Source organism: Gobius niger, assembly GCF_951799975.1.
Source record: "Gobius niger genome assembly, chromosome: 12".
Classification (NCBI taxonomy): domain Eukaryota; kingdom Metazoa; phylum Chordata; class Actinopteri; order Gobiiformes; family Gobiidae; genus Gobius; species Gobius niger.
Window position 1 is genome coordinate 16,993,595 of NC_136863.1, and position 26,822 is coordinate 17,020,416.

The 26,822-nt window shown below is 40.9% G+C and overlaps 2 protein-coding genes across 2 annotated transcripts; both read right to left on the reverse strand.

The window, feature by feature from the left end:
• Positions 1-1,615: 1,615 nt before the first annotated feature.
• Positions 1,616-8,320, reverse strand: hsf4 (heat shock transcription factor 4; the record flags this gene model as incomplete). The annotated part of the gene is made up of 13 exons (XM_079568122.1): positions 1,616-1,691; positions 1,784-1,866; positions 3,168-3,233; positions 3,310-3,427; positions 3,726-3,947; positions 4,216-4,334; positions 4,643-4,742; positions 5,182-5,249; positions 5,566-5,641; positions 6,856-6,980; positions 7,289-7,416; positions 7,507-7,615; positions 8,195-8,320. 12 exons carry the CDS (start codon positions 8,318-8,320, stop codon positions 1,807-1,809), a joined length of 1,317 nt encoding a protein of 438 aa, XP_079424248.1. The 3' UTR covers positions 1,616-1,691; positions 1,784-1,806.
• Positions 8,321-9,083: 763 nt separating this feature from the next.
• LOC306972019 (cytochrome P450 2D10-like) lies at positions 9,084-21,528 on the reverse strand (the record flags this gene model as incomplete). The annotated part of the gene is made up of 22 exons (XM_079568462.1): positions 9,084-9,271; positions 9,352-9,493; positions 10,217-10,318; positions 10,399-10,484; positions 10,676-10,814; positions 10,898-11,002; positions 11,076-11,144; positions 11,225-11,385; positions 11,809-11,973; positions 14,141-14,303; positions 14,368-14,536; positions 17,161-17,341; positions 17,413-17,554; positions 18,396-18,497; positions 18,627-18,712; positions 18,804-18,945; positions 19,033-19,137; positions 19,235-19,303; positions 19,799-19,959; positions 20,523-20,675; positions 20,843-21,005; positions 21,367-21,528. 22 exons carry the CDS (start codon positions 21,526-21,528, stop codon positions 9,084-9,086), a joined length of 2,955 nt encoding a protein of 984 aa, XP_079424588.1.
• Positions 21,529-26,822: the final 5,294 nt, after the last annotated feature.

Consider the following 26,822-nt stretch of genomic DNA (forward strand, 5'->3'; position numbering starts at 1 on the left):
AGAAAACATTTTTACTTTTTTTTAGCAGCACTTGGCCTATTTACAAAAGCATCTCGAATCATGTCTCACATTTGCATTGCCAGGCTTTGTTACAGCAGAGATTTTTTTTTCTTTTAAGTGAACAACAATACATTTTTTCTGAGCACTCTCGACAAGCATGAATGTCATTTGTACACACATCTCTTCATTTCAAGTGCAAATCTTGTAATGATAAAACAGAATAAATGAAGAACACAACACAACTGGATGTTTGGAGCATCACTCTTAAAAAGAACACACCCAAATCATTATAAGAAACAAATAAATGCTGATGTACCATATACCACCAAATATCAAATAGCTGTCTCTTTAGTGCAATATCAAGTGACGCGCACCGCAGCTTACTTTACCACCAGTCACCACAAATTGTGCACAGAAGCTCGGCCACTATCACAAGAGAGACGTACTTCTTACTTGTTTAATGGCTATGGTGCAAAGTATGGGATTTAGAAAAGTCTGGACAGTATTTTCACTTCAATTCAACATTTTGTGAGTCTTACACTCACTTTGAATTAATGTTAAACATAACACTGTTCAAACAGGAGAAGATGCATGAGAAGACATGTTTGCATATCCTAGTCACTATAGTACGCTCGGACCAGGAAGAGCCTCTTTCACTATGTTGTATTCCAGCTCCTTACATTCCTATGGTCATCCTTGTGTTGGAGTTTATAAGATTCACACATTTCTTTACAATATTGCACTGAAAAGTTAAGTTTTCAACTGTTGCCAGCAACCAGTGGGAGAAGTACAATATATACAAGTATTGGCTTCACACTCTTTGTTAAATATTCATTGGACCAAGGCCCAGAGGGCTGGTATACTGGATTTACATACTGTAGGTGTACATACCCCTCTATGACGGACTTAGTTCTCTAAAATGATCTTTATTTTATGAATTAAATGGCTGATATATAGTTGGGTGTTGTTTTTCCCCATGTCATATGCAGTATGTTTCTTTGGTATTTTATCTATGAAATAAAAAATAGAGAATAGTGCGATTGCACTATTACACAGATGTGCAAAAATGCAATGCAGTTTGAAGTAAAATAATAGGTTTCTATTGCAACAATGTAGATAATTCAAACTCACATGAACAGAAAGGGGTTGGCTACATGTTAGGCTGTGCAAAGGTGCATTAGATGGATGACATGTGTTTTATTGAAAACATATAGTATGTACATATATCCCAATAGCCTTCATACAGAAGTTTAAAGTGGCCCTCGGTAAAGAGCTACCTGCTAAAATTGAGGCTAATGCACCGCTGTAGAAACACATTAATATACTCTACATTTTGTGTAACTGCTTCATCTATGACCTTTTAATACTAGACATATACGTACAATTATCATCCAAGAAGAGTATTATCCTTCTGTACATGTCAAAGGCAAATTAGTATCGCAAAATTACGAGCAGAAATTCTCTCTCACAAAATGTAAAGTGCAAAAACCCAGATGTATTATCAGCATCCATCTGATTTTCATTTTTGGATCAATCAATCAATAAAACCATTGCCTTTCAGACATGGTTGAGGTCAAAATATGCTTTTGAAGTGGTCATTTTGACCGTTGTATTGATGTGATGTAAACCCCATGAAGAAACAGACTGGCAGGACCATGGGATACATGTAGGAATGAAAAGAGTGGCAACGCCTGTGGCCAGAAAAGAGAGAACTGATTATAGAACTGATAAAGGTCAGGAATTCAGGAGTGCCTTAATAACTCACTAAACATTGAGTAGATACCTCCAGTCTCCATCAACAGATGATCACTGATCCTCACAGTCGTTGACTGGAAATGTCTCTGCTTCCTGGTTATGGAACATGTACTGCAAAAATATACACATATTGAACCAAGCTATTCAATAAATGTAAAAGTAACTGCATCTATAACCACTGACATATTACAACTGTTAAGATGAAGATTTTACAGGAAGTTGAAAAAAAAACAAGACTTCCTTTAGGATTTAGGTTTCTTATCAGTAAACTCTTTTAAAGAGTGCAGTGCGTGAGAGAGAAGTCTCTGCATATATGGAGCTGACAGTCTGTGGGGTGGATGATCAAAGAGCCAAACACCGCTCATGGAGTTGAGTGTCAAAAATGAGCAGAGTTTTCCAATTATAGAGAGAAGTGTTGATAGTCTCACGTTCAAAAGAGTTCTGCTATTTCTATGACACTGAACTCCCATTATTTATGAACTACTGAATTAAACTTGATTAAGCATGCCCCCCCCCCCCCCCCCCCCAAAAAAAAAAAAAAAAAAAAGAAAAGAAAAGAAAAAGACAACACACACAAACTACAGTACCATAAGTAAAACAAACAATTGTACTCGTTAATGTTTGAATACATGCTTGATCATTATCTAAACTAAAGCATTATTAAAAGGTTTCACAACAATCACATCTAGTTTAGTACTTACATTATTCTACAGAAGCTGAGATAACTGACTGGATCATTCTTTGGCAATTTCCACTAGTATTTTGAGTAGCTGACAGCATTAAACCAAATCACTCATTATAGAAACTCCTTTTGTACTTTTTGGAAAGTGTTTGGATGCTCCGAGGCATAACATTTATTCACTTGGAGAGCGGGCTTCAAAAGCATTAAGTAATTGTTGTGCTTCTCTAGAAATCTTATTTCTCTCTAGTTTATGCATCTGACCAATATAAAGCTAACTTGGATAAAAAATGTAAACATCAATTCAAACACTGATTTCTAAAAAGTCAGGTACAAGGCCATAAAGAGTATGGCTTCAAGACGCTAGTTTCTGATCAGCCAAACACTTCGCTCTCAAGGGTGACTAGCAATTCCTCAAGTCTCCAAAATCCCAGGTAGAGCTCCCCTCTGGGAGAGGTCTCTGTTTCAGATGCCCTGCCACTGGCTGCACTGATAACTGACCACTGGGTTTTTGAGTTTTTCCTTGCCACATAGGACGGTCTAAGGACGGGGGACGCCCGGGGCTCGTATCTGCTGCTGACCGCTTTAGACTCTACATCTGTTTGGACATTACATTAGTTATTGTTTCACTGTTTAAATGTTTGATACAGCCCTGTAAGGAAACCCCTGTTATGCTATTGAGCTGTACAAACCAACTTGATTGAGTCATTGATTAAAATGAAAGATGTCTTACAGATTTGAGGTTTGGATCCATCTCATTGAAGTTCCACTCTGTGAGAGGCAGACTCAGGCTGAAAGGCTAAGACAGAATGGAAAAGTTACAGAGCGGTGGGAGATTTGGACATGTGTTTGTATGAGTGTGTGATGAGACATACATCTACAGCAGTGCTGGGCCCAGACTCCACTGAGTTGTGCTGGTGGCTCCTCATCAGCAGCTGCTGCAGCTCCTCCAGACTCATGTCCACATTCTCCACTGCATCGGACACCTCCCCTCTATACAAACAATTAAATCTAAATATTTTTATTTGTACAATAGGTGATTTCAGAAGTGTATACATATTTTAGACAATTATTATGATTGCAGGGGTCCAGTGAGACTGAGATTTGATCTGTACTGGGACAACTCCAGGCACTCTACCATTTGCAACCAACAATGGTTTCCCCCGAAATTGCAAATAAATAGCACTTAACATCCCTTTGCTCCTTTTACTTTAAACTAGGTGCATTTTACAATCCGCTACAACATGATGCTCCAAATCGGGCATGTGAATTATTTTCTTTGAACACTAACCTTTCTGGGGCCATCCTCTTACTCCTCCTATCCCCTACTGGTCCAGTAGAGGTCCTCCCCTCCAGAACAGACTGCACCATGGCCACAGGAAGGACAGGGGGCTCAGCGGGGCATGAGCTCAGGGCCGCAGCCTCAGCTCCAGCACTGCCCCCTTTAGGCGCTCCACCTGCTCTAACATCAGGACTGACAGGCTCCTCTTTTATCAGCATCATGCACTTCTCCCTGAGGAAACATGCAGAGGCTGAAGAGAGCCAAAAAAAGACCATGGCCTTTTCATAGTCTGTGAATAAGAGTCTTTGTATTGTGTGTATTTCTGCTGTCAGGTGATGATAATGGGAAATATGACTTAAAATATATATTCATTTCTCTACATCACAAAGGCTGTGCTTGTTTTTTAGCTTAAGTTACAGCCATACGTTACAGAAACAGCACAATATAAAAACAGAGTCAGCTGTAAAAGCATGCCTTTGTTACACGTGATGTGACCAACCTTGTCTCCTCAGTTTGCATCTGCAAGGCCATGGGGGGCTGAGGCATCTCCGTGACATCTGAAATGATTGGTCCTCCAGTCATTCCGCTGGTGGAGCACGAGGCACTGTCACTGGAAGGCTGCATAAAAATGTTGAAATGTTTTAATTACTATTATTGCAAATGAAACTAGAATAGAATTGCAATGTTAGTAAACACCAGAAAACCTCCTTCAATTGACCTATTCTAATTATTTCAAATTTTACTTGTGCAGTTGACATCCAGTATAAAGAAACCACTGTTGCCCTCTAGTGTTAAACTATAGAAAAACAAGCCCATCAAGATTGCAAAAGTGTCCATATGATCAACTGCAAAACACACACCGACTTGATAGCTGAGTTGTAATACATGTTGAGAGAGCAGAACTGAAATGTTAACAAAACACCCACCGACTGAATGTAAAAAGATTCGTTCATGGGCTCCACTTGGTGGCTATGGCTGAATTTTGATGCCGGTGGGCTGGGAGAGCCATCATCTAACATCAGTGGCCTAAAACAATACACATCTGAATTATTTCACTCATCATACTTGATTAAAACAAATTAAGAGTCAGTTGTAACTCTACAGTCAAATGTTAGATCATAAAAAGAAATGTACGGAAATGATCCTGTGTTTTCAGAACGGCTCCCTTCCTTGCACCGAAACAGGTAAACTCTTTGTCTACCTCATTATGTCTTTCCTTCTTCAACCTGTGTCGAACAGTAAGCGGTGAAAGCCTGAATCAGCATTTACCACACATACACAGGGGCTGAGGTCCTGTCGTCCCTGTGTGTTCAAATGTGGTGCGTTTGTGTGTTGTGTTGTGTGTGACTCTCTGACTCAGCACTCGGGCCCATTCACAGCTCCGGTGGACGGTCAGATTGTTCAGTTTGTCAGCTGCTTGTTTGTCTCACTTCTGATGATAGTACCATGATGCATGTGCACTCACAGCTTTCTCTTCAGGCTCACTGTGCTGGGGGAGCTGGGCTGCATCTGGCTGAACAGGAACTGGATCAGCTGCCGCACGGAAAAGCTCAGTATGAATCAGCTCACATCATTCATTCACTTACAACCACTTTCTATGAGAAATAAAGCGGCACTTTTATGTACAATTCTTTTGTTGTGATCGAGCCACGAACCCCTTAGAAAATAATACTAATGATACTGCTAATAAAAATGAATGTTGGGTTTGTTGATGTGAGATTAGAGAACGCCCAACTCTAAAATTGTGGCTCAGCATTAAACAAAGTGTAGCTACATTCCAATTTCTCTAGTTTTTTGCGCAGATATAATTAAAAATAGAGAGTTCACATTTCCCAAGGGGCTCACTGACCTTGTTCATGACTTTCTGCTGCTGTGTATGATTCTGTCTCAGTGACACCACCTCTCTCCACAGCACTTCATTCTGCCTACAACAATCGTAAAAAGGAGAGCAAGTTTAACTCACAAAACAAAAAAAAGACTTATAGAGCGCACAGTGGGACTACACAGCAAAATTAAAAATAGAGACATAGTTTATGGACCCTATAACAGTGGTGGGTAAGCAAGAACGTTTAACTGGGGGACTTTTTGGGGGTAAAAGGTCATGGGCCAAATCCTTCCCATGATGTCCCCAGCACAAGCGCTGTACAAATAGTAGAGTTGTTACTCTTAGAGGAAAATCTAGATCTGGAGGTCTATTTGTTTTTGTTTTTAAATGAATCTACATTTTTCTCATACCTATTTAGACCGCTGTTGAGCACAAATACATTTCTCCAAATTTTCCAGACCAAAGAATTTATACTTTGGGACAGGATTTGTCCCAGGGGCCAAACACTGCCCCATAACCACTACAGACACATTCCTCTCAATCTTATTATTTATATAACCTAAGCTTGAGATTATTTAAAAAACAAATGGAAAATAGTAATAACGATCTGAACATTTTCAGCATCAGACTTTTACATAACAACAATAAATATCATGGGTGTGTGAATACTTCTCAAACCCATAACAGGTCATTACGCTTCACCACTGTTAAGATTTACAACAATAAGAAGTGAATGTTAATGCTAAGTGGGTCAAGTTGAACGAGATTGATGAGAGAAAGCTTTTAAGGCACTGAATGTGAGCCAGGGGCCCCCCTCCTGTGACCACGTGGAAACAGCCCATGTGTGATATGTGTCAGTCAGGTCAGGTGAGCAGGTGAACATTCTCCTCGCTCATTATCAGACAATGGAGGGCACAAAGCCCCTCGCTAACACAAAGGACCCGCTGCTGCTATTTTGAGCAACAATGACTTGGAGAGAAAGTGTTGGTCCAGCCCTGTGAGCTTTTGTTCACAGAGTTAATTAACTTCAGTGAAAAAGGCAGAAAGTGCAGGTGCTTAAGTTAAGAAGAAGTAATATCAAGTTAAAGGCGAGCTTTTGTATGTAAAGTACCCCTGTTTGGGAGTCGCCGCGTAAAGAAAAAAAACAGCATTTATAGTCGACGTAAATGGTGAGAGTGTCTGGATATGTGTTCCAGCGTCAAAACATACAGCAAATTAATCCTGTAGTCATGCACATTATTTGGTCCTGAGAGGTGAGAAAGCTGTAAAGAAAGGCACCGACAAGTAACCACACGCCGCACGATTTGCACTCACTGTTTCATGTCTTGCATCTGACACTCCATGTTGTCCTGCTGTGTCCTCAGGAGCTGGACTTCATACAGCAGCTTGCTCAGGTCTTCCTGCCGCACTTTGGTTTCCTCGCTCTTCACGATGGACACCTACACACCAAACAGTTATAAATGACTCCGATTTGGCTTATATAGTCGATGACATATAACACAATTTGTCTTTGCATGTGAGTGAGTAGCAGTAAAGTAGTAGTAGTAGTAGTAGTGTAAAATAAAGTATAAAACGGTGATAGGATGGAAAGCATGTGGTTCCTAAAAGTGTAATAACATGGTAATGTGTCCAAACAAATACCATGTTAATACTGTGCTGTAAAGCAAAGTGCATGTTAAAAGAATACATTTCATTATTATTCATTTCATTTCATTTATTATTGAATGTTAAATGTGTCTCTCCTCACCTTCCTCTTGATGTGCTCCAGCATGTGCTCGTGGCCCTGCAGGAAGTACAGATGCTGGAACTCCGTGTCGTCTCTCTCCGGTTTTACCAGCCCGCTCTGCTCGATGTTGACGACCTTACGGAAACCATCTGTCCATCCCAAGTGCACACGGGACAGACGATAAATCAGTCGATGATTACAAACAGGGCTGAGCGACATAGGAGCTCTGCATGACTTACACATGTTGAGCTGGCGGACAAAGCTTGCCATGTTGTTGTGCTTGAAGTACTTGGGCAACACTTCCTTGGCGAAGCGTCCCTGGTCAAACACGTGGAAGCTCGTCCCAGTCTGAATGAGTCGAAAGACAATTAGCATTTCCATGGTGAAGAAGACATCATTATCGTTCTATGCTTGCCATAAATCTATATAAGAAAATGTGGAAACCCTTAATATCAGCATCACCTTTTGTATTTGTCTAAAAATGCTAGGCAGAATTTAAGTAATACAGTATAATGAGACTACTTCACGTTCGACTAATACACAGTGATGTGTACTACGTGATTTGAGCAGAATCAGTGGATTGGGAAGTGACTTGTTGCTTGAGATAAGCTAAGACTTTATTCTTCTCACAATGGAGTCTTCACAAAATGATATTTTAAGGGAATAAACAATAAACAATCTCATGAGTAAATTTAGCTTTTTTACCTTGATATACTGAATATCAAAATCAGTGTTTCTTTACAGTTCTGATGATTTCAACATTGATCGCAAGACTGATTATCCACAATTTATCAAGAGTCACTTAGCGATGACCCCTTTAAAATGATCCTGAGACCCACTTCTGATTCCCGGCCCACCCGTAGAGAATCACAGCTTTGAATGAATGATACAGTATCTTTGTATTGATGGAATGATAGTGTCACTCACAGCGCTCCAGCAGATGAGGTGGTTTGTGTCTGGATCCTCCACTAAGGTCCACAACTTGGTCAGAAATGCTGGGACGTTGCTGGCGTAACTGCCATCCACTCCCATGGCGCCTGGAGACTCCTGCATCCCGAAAGTGTCGTTCAACCACTTCTCACCAATCCAATTCTAAGTGCTATAGAGTGTAGACAAAATAGTCCAAAAAATTAGTCCATATTTAGCCAATCCACTGAACTGTATCTGGTTTGTGTCTTCTCTCCCATGTCAAAATGTCCTCCTTATTTACTGGTCTCCAATTTAGCTTTCAGTTTGTTATGGATGCCCCTCTGCCCTTTGCCACCAGAAAACCAACTGAATGTGACCACAGAAGGCCTATGTCAGCACCCCTCCCACCGCTGGCCTCCCGCTGACAATCAGCAGAGCAACAGTACTGCGTCCACACAAATAGTCCAACAATGCATCAGTGTTACTCCAGCAAAAGAGCCCGGGACAAAAGAGGGGTTGAGGGCTTTTCATACAAATCACTTAAGTCTTCATAGCTGGGTTTTTTATGGCAACACAAGACTTGGATGTGCAATCTCCTGTATAAAAATGACTTCAAATACAGTACTTCAAAGGCATTAGTAAGTGTGAGCTTCAAAATAATAGAACTTTGACGTATAAGCACAAAATACATACAATGGTGATATTGACCTTATTTACATAAATGTGCTTTGTTCTCTCATCTCAAAGATTACATGACAGCTCTGTCAGAATCAGAATTTTATTTCACCATATAATAAGTTTGCTCCAGACAAGTCCAGTTTAGTCCATTCTGAGAGATTTCATATGATTTTAAAGCATTAAAAGAGCACGACTTATTAGGAGAGACATTATAGCATTTGAAATGTTGTTAAGCAGCTGCTCTCATCTGAACTTTCATGTGGTAGGGCTTGGGGGTTTGGGTAGTCCCAAACACAGGAGTGTAGTCCGGTTCTCCTGCATCCTCAGGCCAGATAAACCGAAATGTTCTCAGCAGTGTCACCGTGATGAGGAAAAGCTCCATTCGAGCCAGACTCTCTCCCAGACATACCCGTGGACCTGAGCATTCATGTGCAAGCATAAATAAAGCACATTGATTTTTTTTTTATTTTTTTTTTAGCATTTCATGGCATACAGACCTGCAGAGAAGGGCATGAAGGCTTCAGGCTTCACAAAGTCTCCCTGATCACTGAGGAAGTTCTCAGGGTGAAACCCCTGTGGAAACTTCCACTGACCTTCCTCACTCAGCACAGATGACAGGTTAGGGATTACAGTAGTGCCCTAAACAGAACAAACAGAACACCCGCAGAAATGACATGGATTATTCTTACAAAGCACTTAATAAATGCAGTATAAGGGTATCATTTACTAATCCTTTGCTCATGTGCAGAACGAGCAGCATGTGCAAAAGTGGAAAGTGGAAGTCATTTGCGCATCTTTAAGTCAGGCTGCTTCTCTCATTAAGAAATCAGATTTGTCGGCCAAATACGTAATATCAAATGCCTTATTCGATGCAAGATGCCCACAAAAATATATACCTATTACAATTTACAGCTTGCACCTGTCTTGATAAATGATCCCCAAAGAGTCTTGAAAATGTAAATGTTCCTATATTCATAAATTGTGTTGTGCAGTTGTATAATAACGATAAAGGCATCTTAACCTTAAAAGCTTAATATTTTAGACTGATGACCAGCTCTGCACAGATAATGCTTGTTTGCGCTGGTTAATCAAAGAATGGATTTGGACAAGGACCTGCTTTTAGTCTCCATGGAGACGAGCTGGAGACATCCCGCTCCCAGTAAAGTTATATCTTTGGAGAGAAGAGCCACTCACAGCATAGACACATGTTTGTTTGGTTATTTTTAAAGGATTTTCTCAATGATACAAATATCTGTAATACAATAAATTATTTTATTTATTGGGTGAAATGTTACACAGTGTGGCTTTAACCCGAAATAATAATATGTAGCTGTATATCACATCAACTTTCTATGTGAGTACCTTGGGTATGAAGTATCCCATCAGCTCAGTGTCTCGAGTTGTTTGATGAAATACAGCAAGAGGAACCGTGTTGGAAACTCTCTGAATCTCGTGGATCACTGCCTACAAGACAAATATCTGTTTTAAGATGTAAACACTATTCATGCATTTATGTAGAGGATTATTGTTGAGGCTTCATGTACCTGCGTGTACGGCATCTGGTGTCTGTCTTCAAATGTCGCCAGAACCTTTCCCTGAAGAACTCGGTCGATCTCCTGCTGACAACGCTCTGAGATGACACGAATAGAGAAACTGCTGCAATATGATAGTGGATACAGTGTAGGGCAGGGTATTGTTTACATTGAGATTAAATTGTTAGTTGAAGGAACTGGTAATCCTGGGGGGTTAAAAAAGGTTGTAATGAAGTGGCAGTGATTAAATGATAGTGCCACTTTCTGTGCATAAAGCTTGTACATGTACCTTGCACGTGTGGGTAATTCATCAGGTAGAGGAAGGCACTGAGCAGTGTGTTGGCTGATGTATCGGTCCCAGCAAAGTGCAGGTCCAGGAGAAGGGCACAGAGCTGGTCCTCAGTGAAGGAGGAGCTGACATCTCCCCGCTATCAGACAGAAAGAAGACATATCCGCGCATTAGATCTTGGTCTGTTTTGAGCGAGGTATCCAAAACGACTCCCCAACAAACCTTTTCAATTTCATCCAAGTAACTGTCAATGAAATGCCGAGGTTTACCCGGAACTCTTGTCTTTTTGTTTTCCGTCAAAAGCTCCATTCTTCTCTCATGTGCATCCTGCAATGCCAGCAATTAATACGTTTATCATCAATACTAAAAACAATCACAATAAGTCCTCTTGCTAAAGTACCTTGAACAAAGAAAACACTTTCCTAAAAGGCAATGGTAAACCCCGGACCATTGGCAATGAGTCATAAATCTGTGTAACGAAAAGACAAAAGACCCATGTTATTGTCATTTTGATAAGCCTTCTAGTCAGCACATATAAGGGTATCTCACCATTCCCCAGCGCCCATTGATTAATTTAGAAGTCTCGTGGAAAAGACCGACAAAAAACTTCATGAACTCATCTTCATAATCATACTGTCTGGCAAACAGGACCTGACAAATAATGCTGGACGCAGCATTGTGGAAGAGCAGCTTGGGATCAATCGGCTTATCTGGTAATGACACAAACAAACATAAGGCCCTGAACAGAATGAAGCAGCTCTGAAGATCTTTTGTAAGGAAAGCATTAAAGAGATACAGGAACAGCTTAGGAAAATCAGTCTCTCGGCCTCCTCAGTCGTTGCATGAGGAGGTTGTTGTTAAGCCAGTCTCTAAAACCCTGGCTGATCCATTTCATGTTTTATTTTCAGAGTATGCCCTGTTGCCCTCGGGGAGGCAATACCGAGCCAGAAAATGCAATAGCAACCGCTTTAAATTTTCCCTCCTGGGTGGTGGGGAGGCCTTCAGCTGTGGATCCACCACCCTACAGGCTTTTTAATGTGAAATAATTTGGTGTGAGGAAAAAATTCTATTGCTATATGATAAAAAAAAACATACATATATATATAAACATAAATAAAACAATATTTTTTTACCTATGCTCTGCTGGAGAACCTTGACAATGCGATCGGTCTCCAGCAGGATGCGCTCCTCCATTGACTGTTTTCCGAGACCAAAGTTCCTCAAAGTCATCAGACCAAAGCGCCGCTGTTCCCTCCACCCCGGTCCATAGTCAGATAACACCACACCAGGGGCATTAGCTGCACAAATCAGTCACTTTCTTTTACCTTCATGCTTTAAATACAATATGTACTGCAAGGGTAAACAGCATTTTAATAACACAAGTACAGTGCCTCTCGTAAGTATTCATACACCTTGAACTTTTGCACATTTTGTCATGTTTACAAGCCTTTTTTTTTACTGAACGTTCACACACAAGTAACAAACAACTGTGAAGTGAAAGCAAAATGATACATAATTCCGTTATTTTTCAAAAAATAGAAAAGTGAAAAGTGGGGCGTGCATAAGTATTCATACGGCATTTTCTGAGTGCATTAAATTGCCTGTAAAACATTTCTAATGACTCCAGAATGTTCACACCTTGGCCTAACGGTTAAATAGAGGCCACCTGTGTGTAATCTACTCTCAGTATAATTTCAGCTGTTCTTTTAGGCCCTCCGAGCTGTGGTCGGAGTGTATTGGTCACTAAACAATATCATAAAGGCCAAGGAGCACCAGAGAGGTCAGGGATAAAGTTCTGGAGAAGTTTAAAGTAGCATTAAGTTATACAAAGAGTTCCCAAGATTTAAACATCTCCCGGAGCACTGTTTAATCCATCATTCGGAAATGGAAAGAGTATAGCACCACTGCCACCTTACCAAGACACGGCTGTTCACGTAAACTAACAAACTGAACAAGGAGAGCACTCGTAAAAAATGCACCCAAGTGCCCCAAGATAACTCTGGAGGAGCTGTGAAGTCCTGCCGCTGAGCTGGGGGAAACTGTACATGGGACAACTATAAGTCTTACTCTACACAAATCTGGCCTTCATGGACGAGTGGAAGAAGAAAGCCATTATTGAAAGGAGGCCATAAGAAATCCCGTTTGAAGTTTGCTAGAAGTCATATGGAGGACACAGCTCCATGTGGAAGAAGGAGCCCAAATGCAAAACGTTATGTATGGAGCAAATCTGACACTGCTCATCGTCCTGAGTTCACCATCCCCAGTGTCAAATATACGGGGGGGAGCATCATGCTGTGGGGCTGCTTTTCCTCAGTGGGGACTGGGGAGATTGTAAGAATAGTTGGGAACATGGATGGAGCCAAATACAGAGACATTTTAGAGGAAAGCCTGCTGGAGTCAGCAAGAGAACTGAGGCTGGGGCGGAGATTCACCTTCCAGCAGGACAATGACCCTAAACACAAAGATGAATCTACAATGGAATGGTTCAATAAAAACATATGAATGTGTTAGAATGGCCCAGTCAAAGTCCTGAACTAAATCCTTTTGAAAATCTGTGGAATAATCTGAAAACTGCTGTTCACAAACGCTCTCCTTCTAATGTGACAGAGCTTGAGTTGTTTTGTAAAGATGAATGGGCTAAAATGTCACTCTCTACATGTGCAAATCTTGTAGAGACAGACCCCAAAAGACTTGTGCTGTTATTATATTAAAAGGGGGTCCCACAAAGTATTCATGCATGCTGTATGAATACTTATGCAAGCCCCACTTTTCACTTTTCTATTTTTTGAAAAATAACGGAATTATGTATCATTTTGCTTTCACTTCACAGTTGTTTGTTACTTGTGTGTGAACGTTCAGTAAAAAAACCAAAATAAAATCTGTATGTTTAGGGTTGTAAACATGACAAAATGTGCAAAAGTTCAAGGTGTATGAATACTTACGAGAGGCACTGTATTTGGAGAAGGTGCCCCAAATATTTAGGGAGTAATAAAACAGAGACAGTAGGTTAGAGGAGTACAATTAATACATGCATAGAATATTAATGACAGAATGATAGTTAATGCACTTCATAGACATTATTGGAGATCATTACTTTTCCTAAAATAACAATGGCTCCCCTGGTAATATACGGGTCAGAGAGAGAGAGAGAGAGAGAGAAAGAGAGAGAGAGAGAGAGAGAGAGAGAGAGAGAGAGAGAGAGAGAGGGAGAGGGAGAGGGAGAGGGAGAGAGAGAGAAAGAGAAAGAGAAAGAGAGAGAGAGAGAGAGAGAGAGAGAGAGAGAGAGAGAGAGAGAGAGGGAGAGGGAGAGGGAGAGCGAGAGGGAGGGGTTGTGAACCACTGGTTTACAATGCAGTTCAGTGGCTTGTTTCACAATGCTTTTGTTGTGTGAGTGTAGGGGTATTTAGATCCGACTATTAAACAATACAATGACAATATGTCTATCTAGTTTATATAGACATATACCTTTGACGAAGATTGCATGGTTAACCATCATATCCTGTGGTCTGCCAGAGAAGTCCACTGCTTTGACGACCAGAGCTTCCTTTAGAGCCTGCAGACCGTTTAACACCACTGTCGGCCTTGACCCGATGTACAGACTGTAGATGCTTCCATAGCGCTTGGCCAGCTGAAAACAAACATGTTACTGTCATGAAAAGACAGACTTAATTACAAGATTGGTTGAATGTTACCCTCTCGAGGTCGACAATGGGACTGTCCAGGTTAAGTTCCAAAAGGTTCCCAATTAGAGGCAGTGGTCTTGGCCCTGGAGGGAAGTTTTTAGAATGAGAGTGAGCTTTGAACAGTAACAAATACAGCAAGACAGCTGCCACCAACAGGGCTGCTGAAGCAAACATGGTTCTGCTTTGAGTTTCCTTGACTGAACCTGGAACTATTTTATAAACAGTTCAGTCACCTTTGCACTTTGTCATGTGTGTGGAGCACAACGCCATGCCAAGGGTTTCTGTTTTCTGGTTTTTAACCTTATCTCCACTGCACTGGAATTTAGAACGATAGTTCCACCTACTTCCTCTAGATGGAGCTAATCAAGCAACAGTTTAAGCTTCTCTTAGCTACAAGCAGAGGTTCAACAAAACTGACATATTCAGTATAGTAGTCTAAGTATAAGTTTAGTGTTTCATGAAGTCCTTAACAATTCCACTATTGGTTATTGACTGTGAAAGTACCTTTTGAAGGAGTCTAGAATAAGATGGGTACATAGTGAACCCTTTTGTTTATATGAGAACTCTTTGGCGTTTTGCCTGACCGCGCTTTTAACCCCTTGATGCTTGAATTTATTTCCATCCATCCATGATCCATCCATCCATCCATTTTCTTCCACTTGTCCGTTTCCGGGTCGTGGGGGCAGCTGCTGGAGCTGCCCAAATCACATTGCACCAGCCCCTTATGGCTCCTCCTGCAGGTGGTGGGTCCACAGAAGGACGGCCTCATGGTCCTAACCCGGGCCTGTTGGTCTCTCATAAGGGGCTTCTGAACTACTCTTTGTATGACCCGTCACCTAGGACCTGTTTGCCATGGGAGACCCTACCAGGGGCACAAAGCCCCCGACAACATAGCCCCCAGGATCAGGGATGTGCACAGATAGAGCCCAGGTGGTGCTCAAGCACATGCCCCTTTGCTCTGTGCCCTTTAAGTGCCCTAGTTATGACTGCAGTTTTTTTTATCCCCAAAAATAAGTAAATATAAATATGTAATATATAAAAAAAATATTTTATACTTTTATATTTTATTATACTAATCCAACGTGTACAGTTTTAATGCTCAACAACTTCAATTTGCGCATCATTCCTCCTCTGCCTCTCACGTGCTCCTGATCAATAAGGGAGACAGAAGGGTGAGGAGAGGTGCCTGGGCTCTGGACAATGTGGCTCTGTGGGAGGAGCACAGAAACATGAACAGCTCAGTGGATTATTGCTATTTGAGATATTTTTGATATGGACAAAGATCCATGGGACACAAGTGTAGGCTATTACCTTTGCATTATTTATTTATAATTGTGCTAATCATCAGTGCAGAGGCTTGTGATGGACTTTAGAGGAGGATGTAAGACTATGTAGCTAGGTCCACATCATCTTATGTTGTATGTTGCTGGGTTAATCAATGGTGTGTTAGCGTTAGTAGTTTATATAGTTTATGTGAGGGGGGTTGCCCTTTTGCCTTGGTTGAGCACCTGCCCCTCAAAATGTCTGTGCACGCCACTGCCCAGGATCATTCAGGCACTCAAACCCCTCCACCACGTTAAGGTGGCGGTTCCAAGAGGGGGGATTTATTTCCAATTATAGAAGAAGAAGAAGAAGAAGATCTTTATTTATATAGCGCCTTTCACAGACATATAGTCACAAAGCGCTTTACATGAGACAGTTGTACATTCTCTCCATACTCGGTGGTGGAAAGCTACGTTTGTAGCTTCAGTTTCCCCTGGGGGAGACTGTCAGAAGCGCTTTCGCGACTACACACGTCTGCGCCAACGGACCCTCTGACCACCACCATTCACTCACATCATTCATCCTGGCCTATTGTGCATGTTTTTAGTGGTAGGGGAAACCGGAGTGCCCGGAGGAAACCTACGCAGACACGGGGAGAACATGCAAACTCCACACAGAAAGGCCCCGTCCCTGGTGGGAATCGAACCCGGACCTTCTAGCTGTGAAGCGAGAGCACTAACCGCTGCGCTACCGTGCCGCCTAGATATATTATCAGTGTTTTTTAGGTTTAGGTTTATTAAAAATTGACATTGCATGAAAGAAAAAAACGTTCAACCTGAAATGTGTCAATTACAATAGAATCAAAACAGCAATAGAAGAAAATAACAACATCTATAAAACAGATTCATAAAACAATGTTAAAGCTCGTGGGATAAAAGATGTTTCATGTTTTTGTGTTGCATATGGTCTTTGGTGCCTGAGCTGGTATCCAATGGAGCCGGTCTGAGTTCTGAAGGCGTGCAGAGGAGAGGAACTGTTTTTCAGGATATTGTGGAGGGTCTGCAGTGTGGCCATGTCCCGCCTCCCAGAGATTGGATATATTTTTGCTTTCAAGCTGATATATGTATGCCGTAAGGGGTTACTCCAGGCCATGCCAACCAAACTGAAGTCCGAGGACTTTTAATGCTTCAGTCTGTGTCAGAAATGAAGTGGGTCAAAAGAGAATGGATATTGAGCTTTTTTTTTTTTATATTCTGACTCATATTGATTGGTTTAAAAGAAAGAAATGTAGTTATTGAGTATTCTTCAAGTCTTTAATAATTTATGTACACATACATTATTTCCGGAAATACAATACAAGGAAATACAATTAATGTAAAAGCACATTTTTTTCTTTTACAACATAATCAGCTTGCACTGGTAATTTAATAAAAGTAACATTAAGAACAGGAGAGTTTCTTTATAACTACGAACAAACTCGAAGTACTGTAAACGACTAACAATAGCATATGCTGCTTGTCCTCTTGTGCGTTTTAGGACGCTTCCCGCAGCTGCACCTTCATGTGGTATGGTTTGGGTGTGAGAGTGACTCCGTAAACAGGAGTGTAGTCAGGTTCCCCTGCATCCTCCGGCCAGATGAACCGGAACTTTCTGAGTAGTGTCACAGTGATGAGGAAAAGCTCCATTCGAGCCAGGCCCTCTCCCAGACACATCCTCGGACCTGAGAATCAGACACACATGATCAAGTATACTTGTATTTAAGGCAACAAAAGGGTTTAGTGACATACAGACCTGCAGAGAAGGGCATGAAGGCCTCTGGCTTCACAAAGTCTCCCTGATCATTGAGGAAGTTCTCAGGGTGAAACCCCTGAGTGAACTTCCACTGACCTTCCTCACTCAGCACAGACGACAGGTTAGGGATGATCATTGTGCCCTGTAAACACCAACATGATCTACAATTAGGTCTGCACAATTTAAAAAAAAACAACAACATAAATCAGATATTCAATAACTGATATTATTGCAATGTATTAACGATTAAATAAAAAATATGGGTAACACTTTACAATACGGCACGGTAAGTCTATGTAGTTACTGTAGTACATCCTAAACATCAGTGGTACAACTATCATGGCACCATAGATGTACCACCCACTCTAACTAATGTGAAGAACCATGATGGGTACCATAGATGTTTTTTTCTAAATTTCTAATTTCTAAATCAGCTTGAAAACAAGGTTATTCTTGCAATATAGACATAGATTGATTTGATTTTGAGCAATAGCATACAGATGTGAAATGCATCACTCATATATTTATAAAAAACGCTCTGAGCAAGGCTTATGCCGAAATACGTTAGCGTTTACATTATGTTGTGGCCAAATAAAGAACAATGTGAGAATCTCTGTCTGGACATAGATTTATGAACTCCATCGACATGCTTCTCTTTACATTTTTTCTAAAATGTGTAATTTCTTTGGGAATTAGAACTCAGAACATTTGAAGACACGCAACTCCCCTTCCTTGCTATATTACTGTTCACATCAATACATATACATAATTTGCTCTAAAGGGAGTAGGGAGAAGTAAAAAAGGTATTTACCCCGCTAACTTGCACTGTCCCTACCAAATAAACCATAAATTAAAAAAACCCAAACAATTTTCCATTGAACTGTATGAACTATCCACGATTACATGGCGATATATTGTTGTCCTGTCTATAGCTGATACACATTTAAAATGAAACGGAGCTTGATGAATGTAACTGATCTTACTTTGGGAATGGTGTATCCCATGACCTCGGTGTCTTTGGTTGTGTTATGGAAAACACTGAGTGGCACAGTGTTGGCCACCCTCTGCATTTCATGGATTACAGCCTGGATACACAAAAAGGGATAGAAAAAGATTATGTGTAAAGATAGTTGGGTTGGAACATATATGATCATGGGCAAAATTGAATAAAGTAAAGCTACAACAGCCTGATAATGTTTTGTTTAAAGATGCACCTGCACGTATGGCATGTTGTGTCTGTCCTCAAAACAGACTTTATCTCTCTCCTCCAAAACTCTGTCAATCTCTTCCTGACAGCGCTCTGAAGAACAAAAGGATGAAACGCGGCTACGTCAAATTAAAAGAGACAAAAGTATCAGATGCAGCTGTTTTCAAACACAGTGTGAACATACCCTGAATGTCTGGATTAGTCAAGAGATAAAGAAAACCGGTGAGCAGTGTGTTGGAAGTGGTGTCAGTTCCAGCGAAGTGAAGATCCAAAGAGTACATGGAGAGAATGTCCTCTGAGAAGGTTGTGCTTGGATCTTTGCATCTCTAAAACGGGTCCAACACATTTCCATCTTAATGCAAGCGTGATTATGTCATGTCAAGGTCATCAACAACTATATATACTTGCAGCACCTTCTCCAGCTCATCCAGATAACAGTCCACAAAGTCCCGTGGTTGTCCCGGGACTCTGGTCTTCTTGTGCTCATTAATCCACGGCACAGCAATACCCTGGCATACCTGAGTAAAACATACCGATTTCAGTTCACAATGAAGCACCACGTTACCAGGCAAAACACTGACTAAATCCTTAAAGCATTCAAAACGAAGAACTTACTGCAATGTTTGTAAAGGCCTTGTTGAAGGGCAGCGGCAAGTGACGAATCATAGGAACTGAGTCATATAACTGCAACATTAAATAATCATTAAATAATTAAAATGGAAAGAAAAACAAAATAAACACAATTGAAACATTAAGAAATCCACATGCAACTCAATAACAAAAGATAAATCAATGTTTGGGTAAACTCTCAGTCATCCAGGAGTTTTTCCATCATAGTTCCATGATCTGTTCTGGGTGTTTTAGTGTTGGGGATGTTTTACCTCTTGCCTCAATACGCAACTAATGGTCTTTTAGAAGCAGAACTAGTGGTAATGACTCTCACTAAACGATAGAGGCTTTTGAATGAGTTTTTTAGAATATAAATGGCTTGTAGTACCAATAACACTAGATTAGTATGTATTAAGTCTTCAGTTAAAGATCATTATTTGCTGACAAAGCCTTTTGAGGACCCTGAAAAAACAACAGTCCAGATGGCAGATTAAGAACTATTAACTACAATTCAATAATGGTTAGTCAAATCTCTATTTAGCCAGTAACAATGTTTGTGTTCAGACTCACCATAGCCCAGGGTCCATTGGCCAACTTGGCATTCTCAGTGAAGCAGCGTACAATCTCCTTCATGGTCCAGTCGTTGTAGTCAAAGCGCATCCCAAACAGAACCTGACAAATGATGTTGGATGACGCATTGTGGAACATGACTTGAGGACACAGAGTTGAACCTGCAACAGTCGAGATGTGCCACTGTCAGCAAGTCAACACAGAAAAGGAAACATTTGCAAACAGAAACCACAAAAATATACATTATACTAAACTTTGGTGCTAGACTAAGGGCTCTAAATGCAAGCTCTGAATGCAATCGGATGGCAGCCTCACATTCATTTCCTAGTTTGCCTTGAGCTGCCTTGTGTTCTTCCTTAAGCATTATAGGCTCCCACAGGTCAAACTAAAAACTTCATTAACACCATCGTGAGCTAAACATATTTGTGACCCGAGAGAAAGGGACAGGGAAAGAGACAGGTCGACACTCGCTCGGCCGTAAATGCGTTATGGTCGACCAAAACAAAAGCACATGTTCACCCCCGTACCCCAACAACCCCTCTCCCTCCCCCTCGCAGCGGAGTCTGGTTGGAGTTGGAGATCTCAAAGTGCGTTCCCACTAAGTACAAAATGTTACGCTATAGTCTGGTTTAGATACACAAGATGTCATTGTGTGTTGAGTCAGTGGCCTTGAAGCAGGAATGATAAGCCCGTACAGTCCTTGACCTTGACATATCACACTTACCAACACTGTTTTCTAAGTCTGCTATAGTATGTTGAAGCTCTCCTAGAATTCGATCCTCCATTGACTGCTTTCCAAGACCGAAGTTTCTTAAAGTCGTGAGTGCAAAGCGGCGATGCTCTTTCCATTTTGGACCATAATCTGCCAGGATCACTCCTAAGGAAATGACATTAAAATGAAGACACAGATGGTATAAGAGGCACAACACATCGCTGAATTATCTTTTTCACAACATTAAGTGATGCAATGTCAATTTGGCAAGACTATTGTGCATCCAAACTTAAAAACAAAACAAAAAACAGTTTAATACTTATTTTTAATACCTTTGTTTTCAGTTGTAATATTGACATACATGTCCTGGGGTCTTCCAGCAAATTCTACCCCCTTATTGACCAGAGCCTCCTTTATGGCTTGGACTCCACAAAGCATCACCATTGGTTTAGATCCGAGGTACAGACTGTAGACATTTCCATACTTCCTCCGCAGCTGGGGTCCAAAACAACACTCTACGTTACATTTTGAGGCACATTTGGAACAAATCAAGCACTTCTTTTAATTATATTCAGTGCTGGCTCCAGAACCAACTGACTTTCAAAGGGGGGCGCTTTGTAATGTGATGCAACTGAAACTATAGCACAAACATTTTAATAAAATTAGGTAGTAACGCACCCTTTTGCTTCCCTGAACATCCAGAGTAATAATAAATCAGGAGCTTACATAATGCTATGCAAAGATTAGCAAAGCGTGATCCTTGTTCAAATATAACCACAGGGCTGTCAGAAATAATCTATGCTTTAGTGAAGAATAGTCCTAGAGAAGAGAAGCCCTCCATGACTCTGTGACTTACCCTCTCAAAGTCACGCAGTGGGTTGTCCAAGCTCAGATTGTGCAAATTTCCTAACACTGGCAGCGTACTTGGTCCGGGGGGGAAGCTCTTCGGCCTGCGGCTTTTGATTTGAACAATGAAAAAGCAAATAAAAAGCCATAGTAGAAAGAAGGAAACAAACATATTGAATTTGACACACGCTTCAGGTGCCTGTATGGAAGCTGGGGAGATTGTGACCGAGAAACAGCTTTTATTGACCTATGGCCCTCCTCTGTTTGTGTAGGACTTTGTCTCTGTGTTTCAAAGGTGAATGTGGCATCAATAAACAGGCAGAAGGAGCGCCAGTCGGTTGAATAGTAATATTTTGCATCAAATGACAAAAATATGTTAAAAATAAATAAATAAAATAAATATATTACAATTCTCTACTTTGTAATTGTGTTCATGTGCACAACCAACAATAAAGCACTTTTGAGTAAAAAGTGTAACAGATGACCCAGAACAGGGGCGGACTGGGACTGAAAAACAGCCCTGGACTCTGACAAGCCTGGCCCAAATTAGCGCAATTGCGCACTTCCACAAATACATATTTTAACCTCTTACCCCCCCGCCTTAACATTAACGAGTGCATTTTCTCCAGTTTGGCTTTTTATTATCATTTTTTTGATTGGTATCATCAGCAAAAAGAACGGGAAAGGTGGTCGTAGAAACAGAAGCAAAATCATTAATATAAATAAGAAATAATAATGGTCCCAAAATTGAACCTTGTGGTACACTATACTCCACGGAATTCCTTTTAGATTCATGTTTTTTTATACTGGGCTTTACCCAAATCTAAAAGCTTCTCGACTGGAGAGCAACAATGTAACGCCTCATTTGAAAGCTAAGACCTGCAAAAGTGATGGAAACCTTTCGTCACGTCGCCACATTTTTGTCATATTTTTGTTGTTTTTTTATTTATTTTTTCTATCATTTTTTGTTGTGTTTTTCTCACGTTTTTGTAGTTTTTTTTGGTCTGTGTTTTTCTCATGTTTTTGTTGACTTTTCATCCTCTTTTTCTCGCTATTTTGATGCTTTTCTTTTTAGCTTTTAGATTTGGGTAAAGCTCGGTTGAGGCGGGACTGGTGGCCCTAGAGCCAGTGGCCTTTCTGTGCTCTTCCAGAATGGACATAAGGCCAGTCTGCCCCTGACCCAGAAGGTTATTTTAGGTTAGTCGAAACACTGGACTAAGGGAACTGGATGTTCCCTTACAGAACTCACCGAGTAAACAAGCTTCAAATAAAGCACAAATGTCTAATGTTGTTGAGGCCATTTTTTTTTTTTTTTAGAAAAGTGTGTGTGTGATTATTAAGTAACCACATGTTTGTTATAAATTATAAATTATAAATTATATGTTATATTATATTCAACAGATAAAGAGGAAATATTTACACATAAAATCTGACATGGAGGAAGGTGGCACAGTTGGTAGAGTGGCTCGTCTCATGATCAGAAGGTCAGGGGTTCAAATCCCAGCTCCTGAAGGTGTTGTGTCCTTGGGTAAGACGCTTATTCCTTCTTGCCTCCAGTGTCTGTGTACATTGGTGTATGAATGGTTCCTTACCATATCAAATACAGTATAGCCTACCCACAATATCGAATAGGGAATTACAGAACATAAAATACATAACTATATATCATATTCATATAATGCATTGCACACTGATTTTGCAGACTTGCACACTGATTATATGTCTGCCGTTAGTTCCCCTCCATCTTTCACGTAATTGTTTTCAGATTCAGTTCATTTGAGTTCAGTTGTGATCTCCACCCTCTTATGTAACTGCCTGCATGTTCAGGGGTTGTATGAGTCAGCGTTGCACTAATCTCTAAACTCAATTGACAATCTAATCAATAAATCAACGTCCATGACACCTGCACACCTTGAAGTTGGCACACAATCAAACAGGCACGAGGGTTCATCTATTCTATACACAAAATAAGAAGTGGTTAACATGGGGCAGCAGAGAGCGGGTCGTAACATGATCGGAAGGTCGGGGGTTTGAATCCCGACCCCTGAAGGTGCACACTGTTATCGTGTCATTGGGCAAGACACTTCATGTCTGCGTACACTGGTGTATGAATGAGAGTGTGAATGGGTGAGTGGATCCTCGTGGAAAAGCGCTATATAAGTGGAGACCATAGACCATTTTTCTTCTGCAGCTCTCACCTGATGTGCAACTAGAGCACTCTGAATACACGATAACAAGGACATTGAACAGAATCTACCCAGAGGAGGAAAGTAATGAGGAAGTAATAGCTTATTATAGCTACCTCTGCCATAATGGGGCTGACTTGCAACAGTGACAGCCCACCACCACTCTTCATGAGCGCACAGGCAGAATGAAGGACACACTATAACAGCCAACAGCACAGCACCCAAAAATTCGAAGGACAGCCAATATATTAAACTAGATTAAATATGGAAATAAAGCACAACTACAGAAGCCCTAAAGCACAGTTAAAACTGTCAATTCAGGGCCAGGGCCGGTCCTCGCCAATTTGGCGCCCTAGGCAACAGTGAACTTTTGCAACACAACCAAATTATACTATGGCTATATATATATATTTTTATGATTATCTATTCATGATAAAAAAAATAAACACACACGCACGCACGCACACACGCACGCACGCGCGCGCGCACACACACACACACACACACACACACACACACACACACACACACACACACACACACACACACACACACACACACACACACACACACACACACACACACACACGCATATTTGAACAGGTGCAATAGTGAAATGTGTGCACAACAGTTAGCAGCAATTTTCACCGCAATGTTGTAGAAGGACTAAGCAGGGAGGGGTTGCCAACACAAAAGACAAAAAGGCAAGTCTCTATCTCCTTCTGTTCCACAGTTATGTCCGAAAATCGGCGATGTTACAGCTGGTTTTGCTCGCGGTTCAAAAATGAAAGCGTTGTTTTTCATCATGCAAAGATGAAGATTTTACGACCACACACAAACCTGACCGCGTGGGCCAGCATAAAGATACAGCGAGGACTCCATCTAGCGGGAGAAAAGAGAAAAAGCAACTTTCCAATGTCATGCATCGCCTTAACAAGTAGCTGACGAGCTGTCATCTTGTTTATCGAATAAAAAACATCCCTAATACCATGTAGAAAAAACAGGCGTGCAGTGTCGGTGCCACTGTGTCTCGCGGCTCACTGTTGGCTCATTCCACGTCTATCCTGCACACCCTGAGTGTGGGAGACGCGCGGGATGCGCTGACTGAGACGAGGCGAACCCCAGGAGACAGACCGAGTAGTGACAGGTGGTAGTCTCTCCTGCTCATCTACTGCAGCAGACTGCTCCACAAGTGCATTTAAATGTATGAAACGAAACTCCCCCAAGTAAAATGCAGCACCAAATCAAATTGGAGTTTGGTGTATAAGATCTGCAGTTGTGTGAAGTTCATGTCAAAAGAAAAAAGAGGGTAGAATGGGGGAAAGTGAAGGAAAAGGAAATCTCTGACTGTACTTTTGCTCAGTGGCATGTTGCTTTTTTCAATTTATATTTTGCCAAAAGTAACTCAAAAGTAGCTCAAAGTGGAACTCAGCTACACATTTTATACAGTAATATGTAATACAAATATATATATAGCCTATATATATATGTATATATGTTAAAGCTGTAATCACTAATATAGAATATATATCAATTTTAAAGTAACTTGCCCAAACACTGGTTGTATGTGGCAAAGCAGGCGGAGAGTGAGTGAGCTCTGTCTGTCAGACAGTCTGTCGTCAACGCGCTCAACTTGCGTAATCTGCATATAGGAAAAAACGGCTCTGCTGAGAGCTGAATGTAACAAGTGAATTTCTCCATTGTGAAATCAACAAAGACTTATCTTATCTTGGTCGACTTGTTAACCTCTCTCGAAAAAGTGACAAAAATGCACCAACAACACAACGAAAAAGTTCTGTAGGTCTTAGCTTTCAAATGAATGACTCTGTTGCTCTCGGATCCAGTTGAGAAGCTTTTAGTTTTGGGTAAAGCCGAACTGGAGAAAATGGACTTTGTTAAGACGTAAGAGGAAGCCTAATTGTTTAAACTTTCATCTGAGCCAAAGAAGTAGCCTGCAATGACATATAAAAAAATAAATACTCTATGATGCAGTTCATTGAGATATAGCCTACAGGCAGATTATTATAAAGCACAACCGATACCATCTCTCAATGGAGGATGATGTGCCGCTTGCTGAAAATCACAGCTCGGGACTCGGAGCTGCCAGCTTTAACTTTAGTTTAAGTTTATTTAGTCTATTTGAGCAGCATTAAAACAGCAACAAAATGTTTACAACAGGACAGTAGATTGAAGTTCACTGAACTTACAGCCCTAACCCTAGGCCTGGCTTATTGAGAAATTGAGAAAGTGTGAGTGAAATAACCTTATTTTGTTACAAAAATGTAGAATACATGGGAATGGAAAAAGTTTTCCCACCGTGTATTAATTAGGAGTGGATAATCCCCATTCATTAACGGGCGCGGCTGGTGGGAAATGGAGAACTATATTTTACCCACTGCGTAGAGAGGGTGAGGGCCCTCATAAACCTGTTCATTCATGCTCACTGTCGTGGAAAGAGGGTTTGTACCTGCAGGGCCCAGAGCACCTATCGTCATCGGTGACAGTGTGGTGTTATTTTGCTGCTGCTGAGATCATACAGTTTCCACTCCCTGTGTTCCCAAAAACACCTCCATCTGAAAATTCCTCTGCATTACTCTGGCTCTGATTCAAGCCTATTTCTGGGCAGCCACATGCACTACCACCAAAAGTAAATAATCGCTCAGTTGTCATGTTTATTTAGTCATGGAGATTTAGCCTTGTAAATGTTGCTCACCAGTCTTTTACATCATCCTTTTATTTGATGACAATTCAATTCAAATAACTAAAGAAAACACATTTTGATTTAAACCTAATGTGCCTCTTGCGTTGCCGTTAGTGGATGGTGATGATGTAAACTGTGGGGAGAGTATCAGTGATAATCATAACAAAAGAAATCAAGCTACCGCCTACTTGGTTCACAATAATGAAATCTCAATGTGAAGTCTTTTTGGCAAAACACGCTCAGTTCTCCTTGTTTATGTTAAACATTAGTCATTTTTGCAGGCATTAAGTAAGTTCTGGGCTCTAAATTTATATGGGTATAAGCAATACTGTTTAGGGGCCAAAACCTGGGGATAGTTTGCAATAAAATGATACCAATAACCCAACTTAATTACTTTTAAACTGCTCAAACATTACGCTCTGTTCCCCTGCTGTATTTGGACAGTCTTCCATTTTACACAGAGAAAAAAAACAGAGAGTATAGTCAGCGTGAGGATGAGGGCTGTATGGCAAACAGAGACTCATAGGGTTTCAGGCACAAAGATCATAGGTGACTGTCTGTGGGAGTGATCTGAACGGG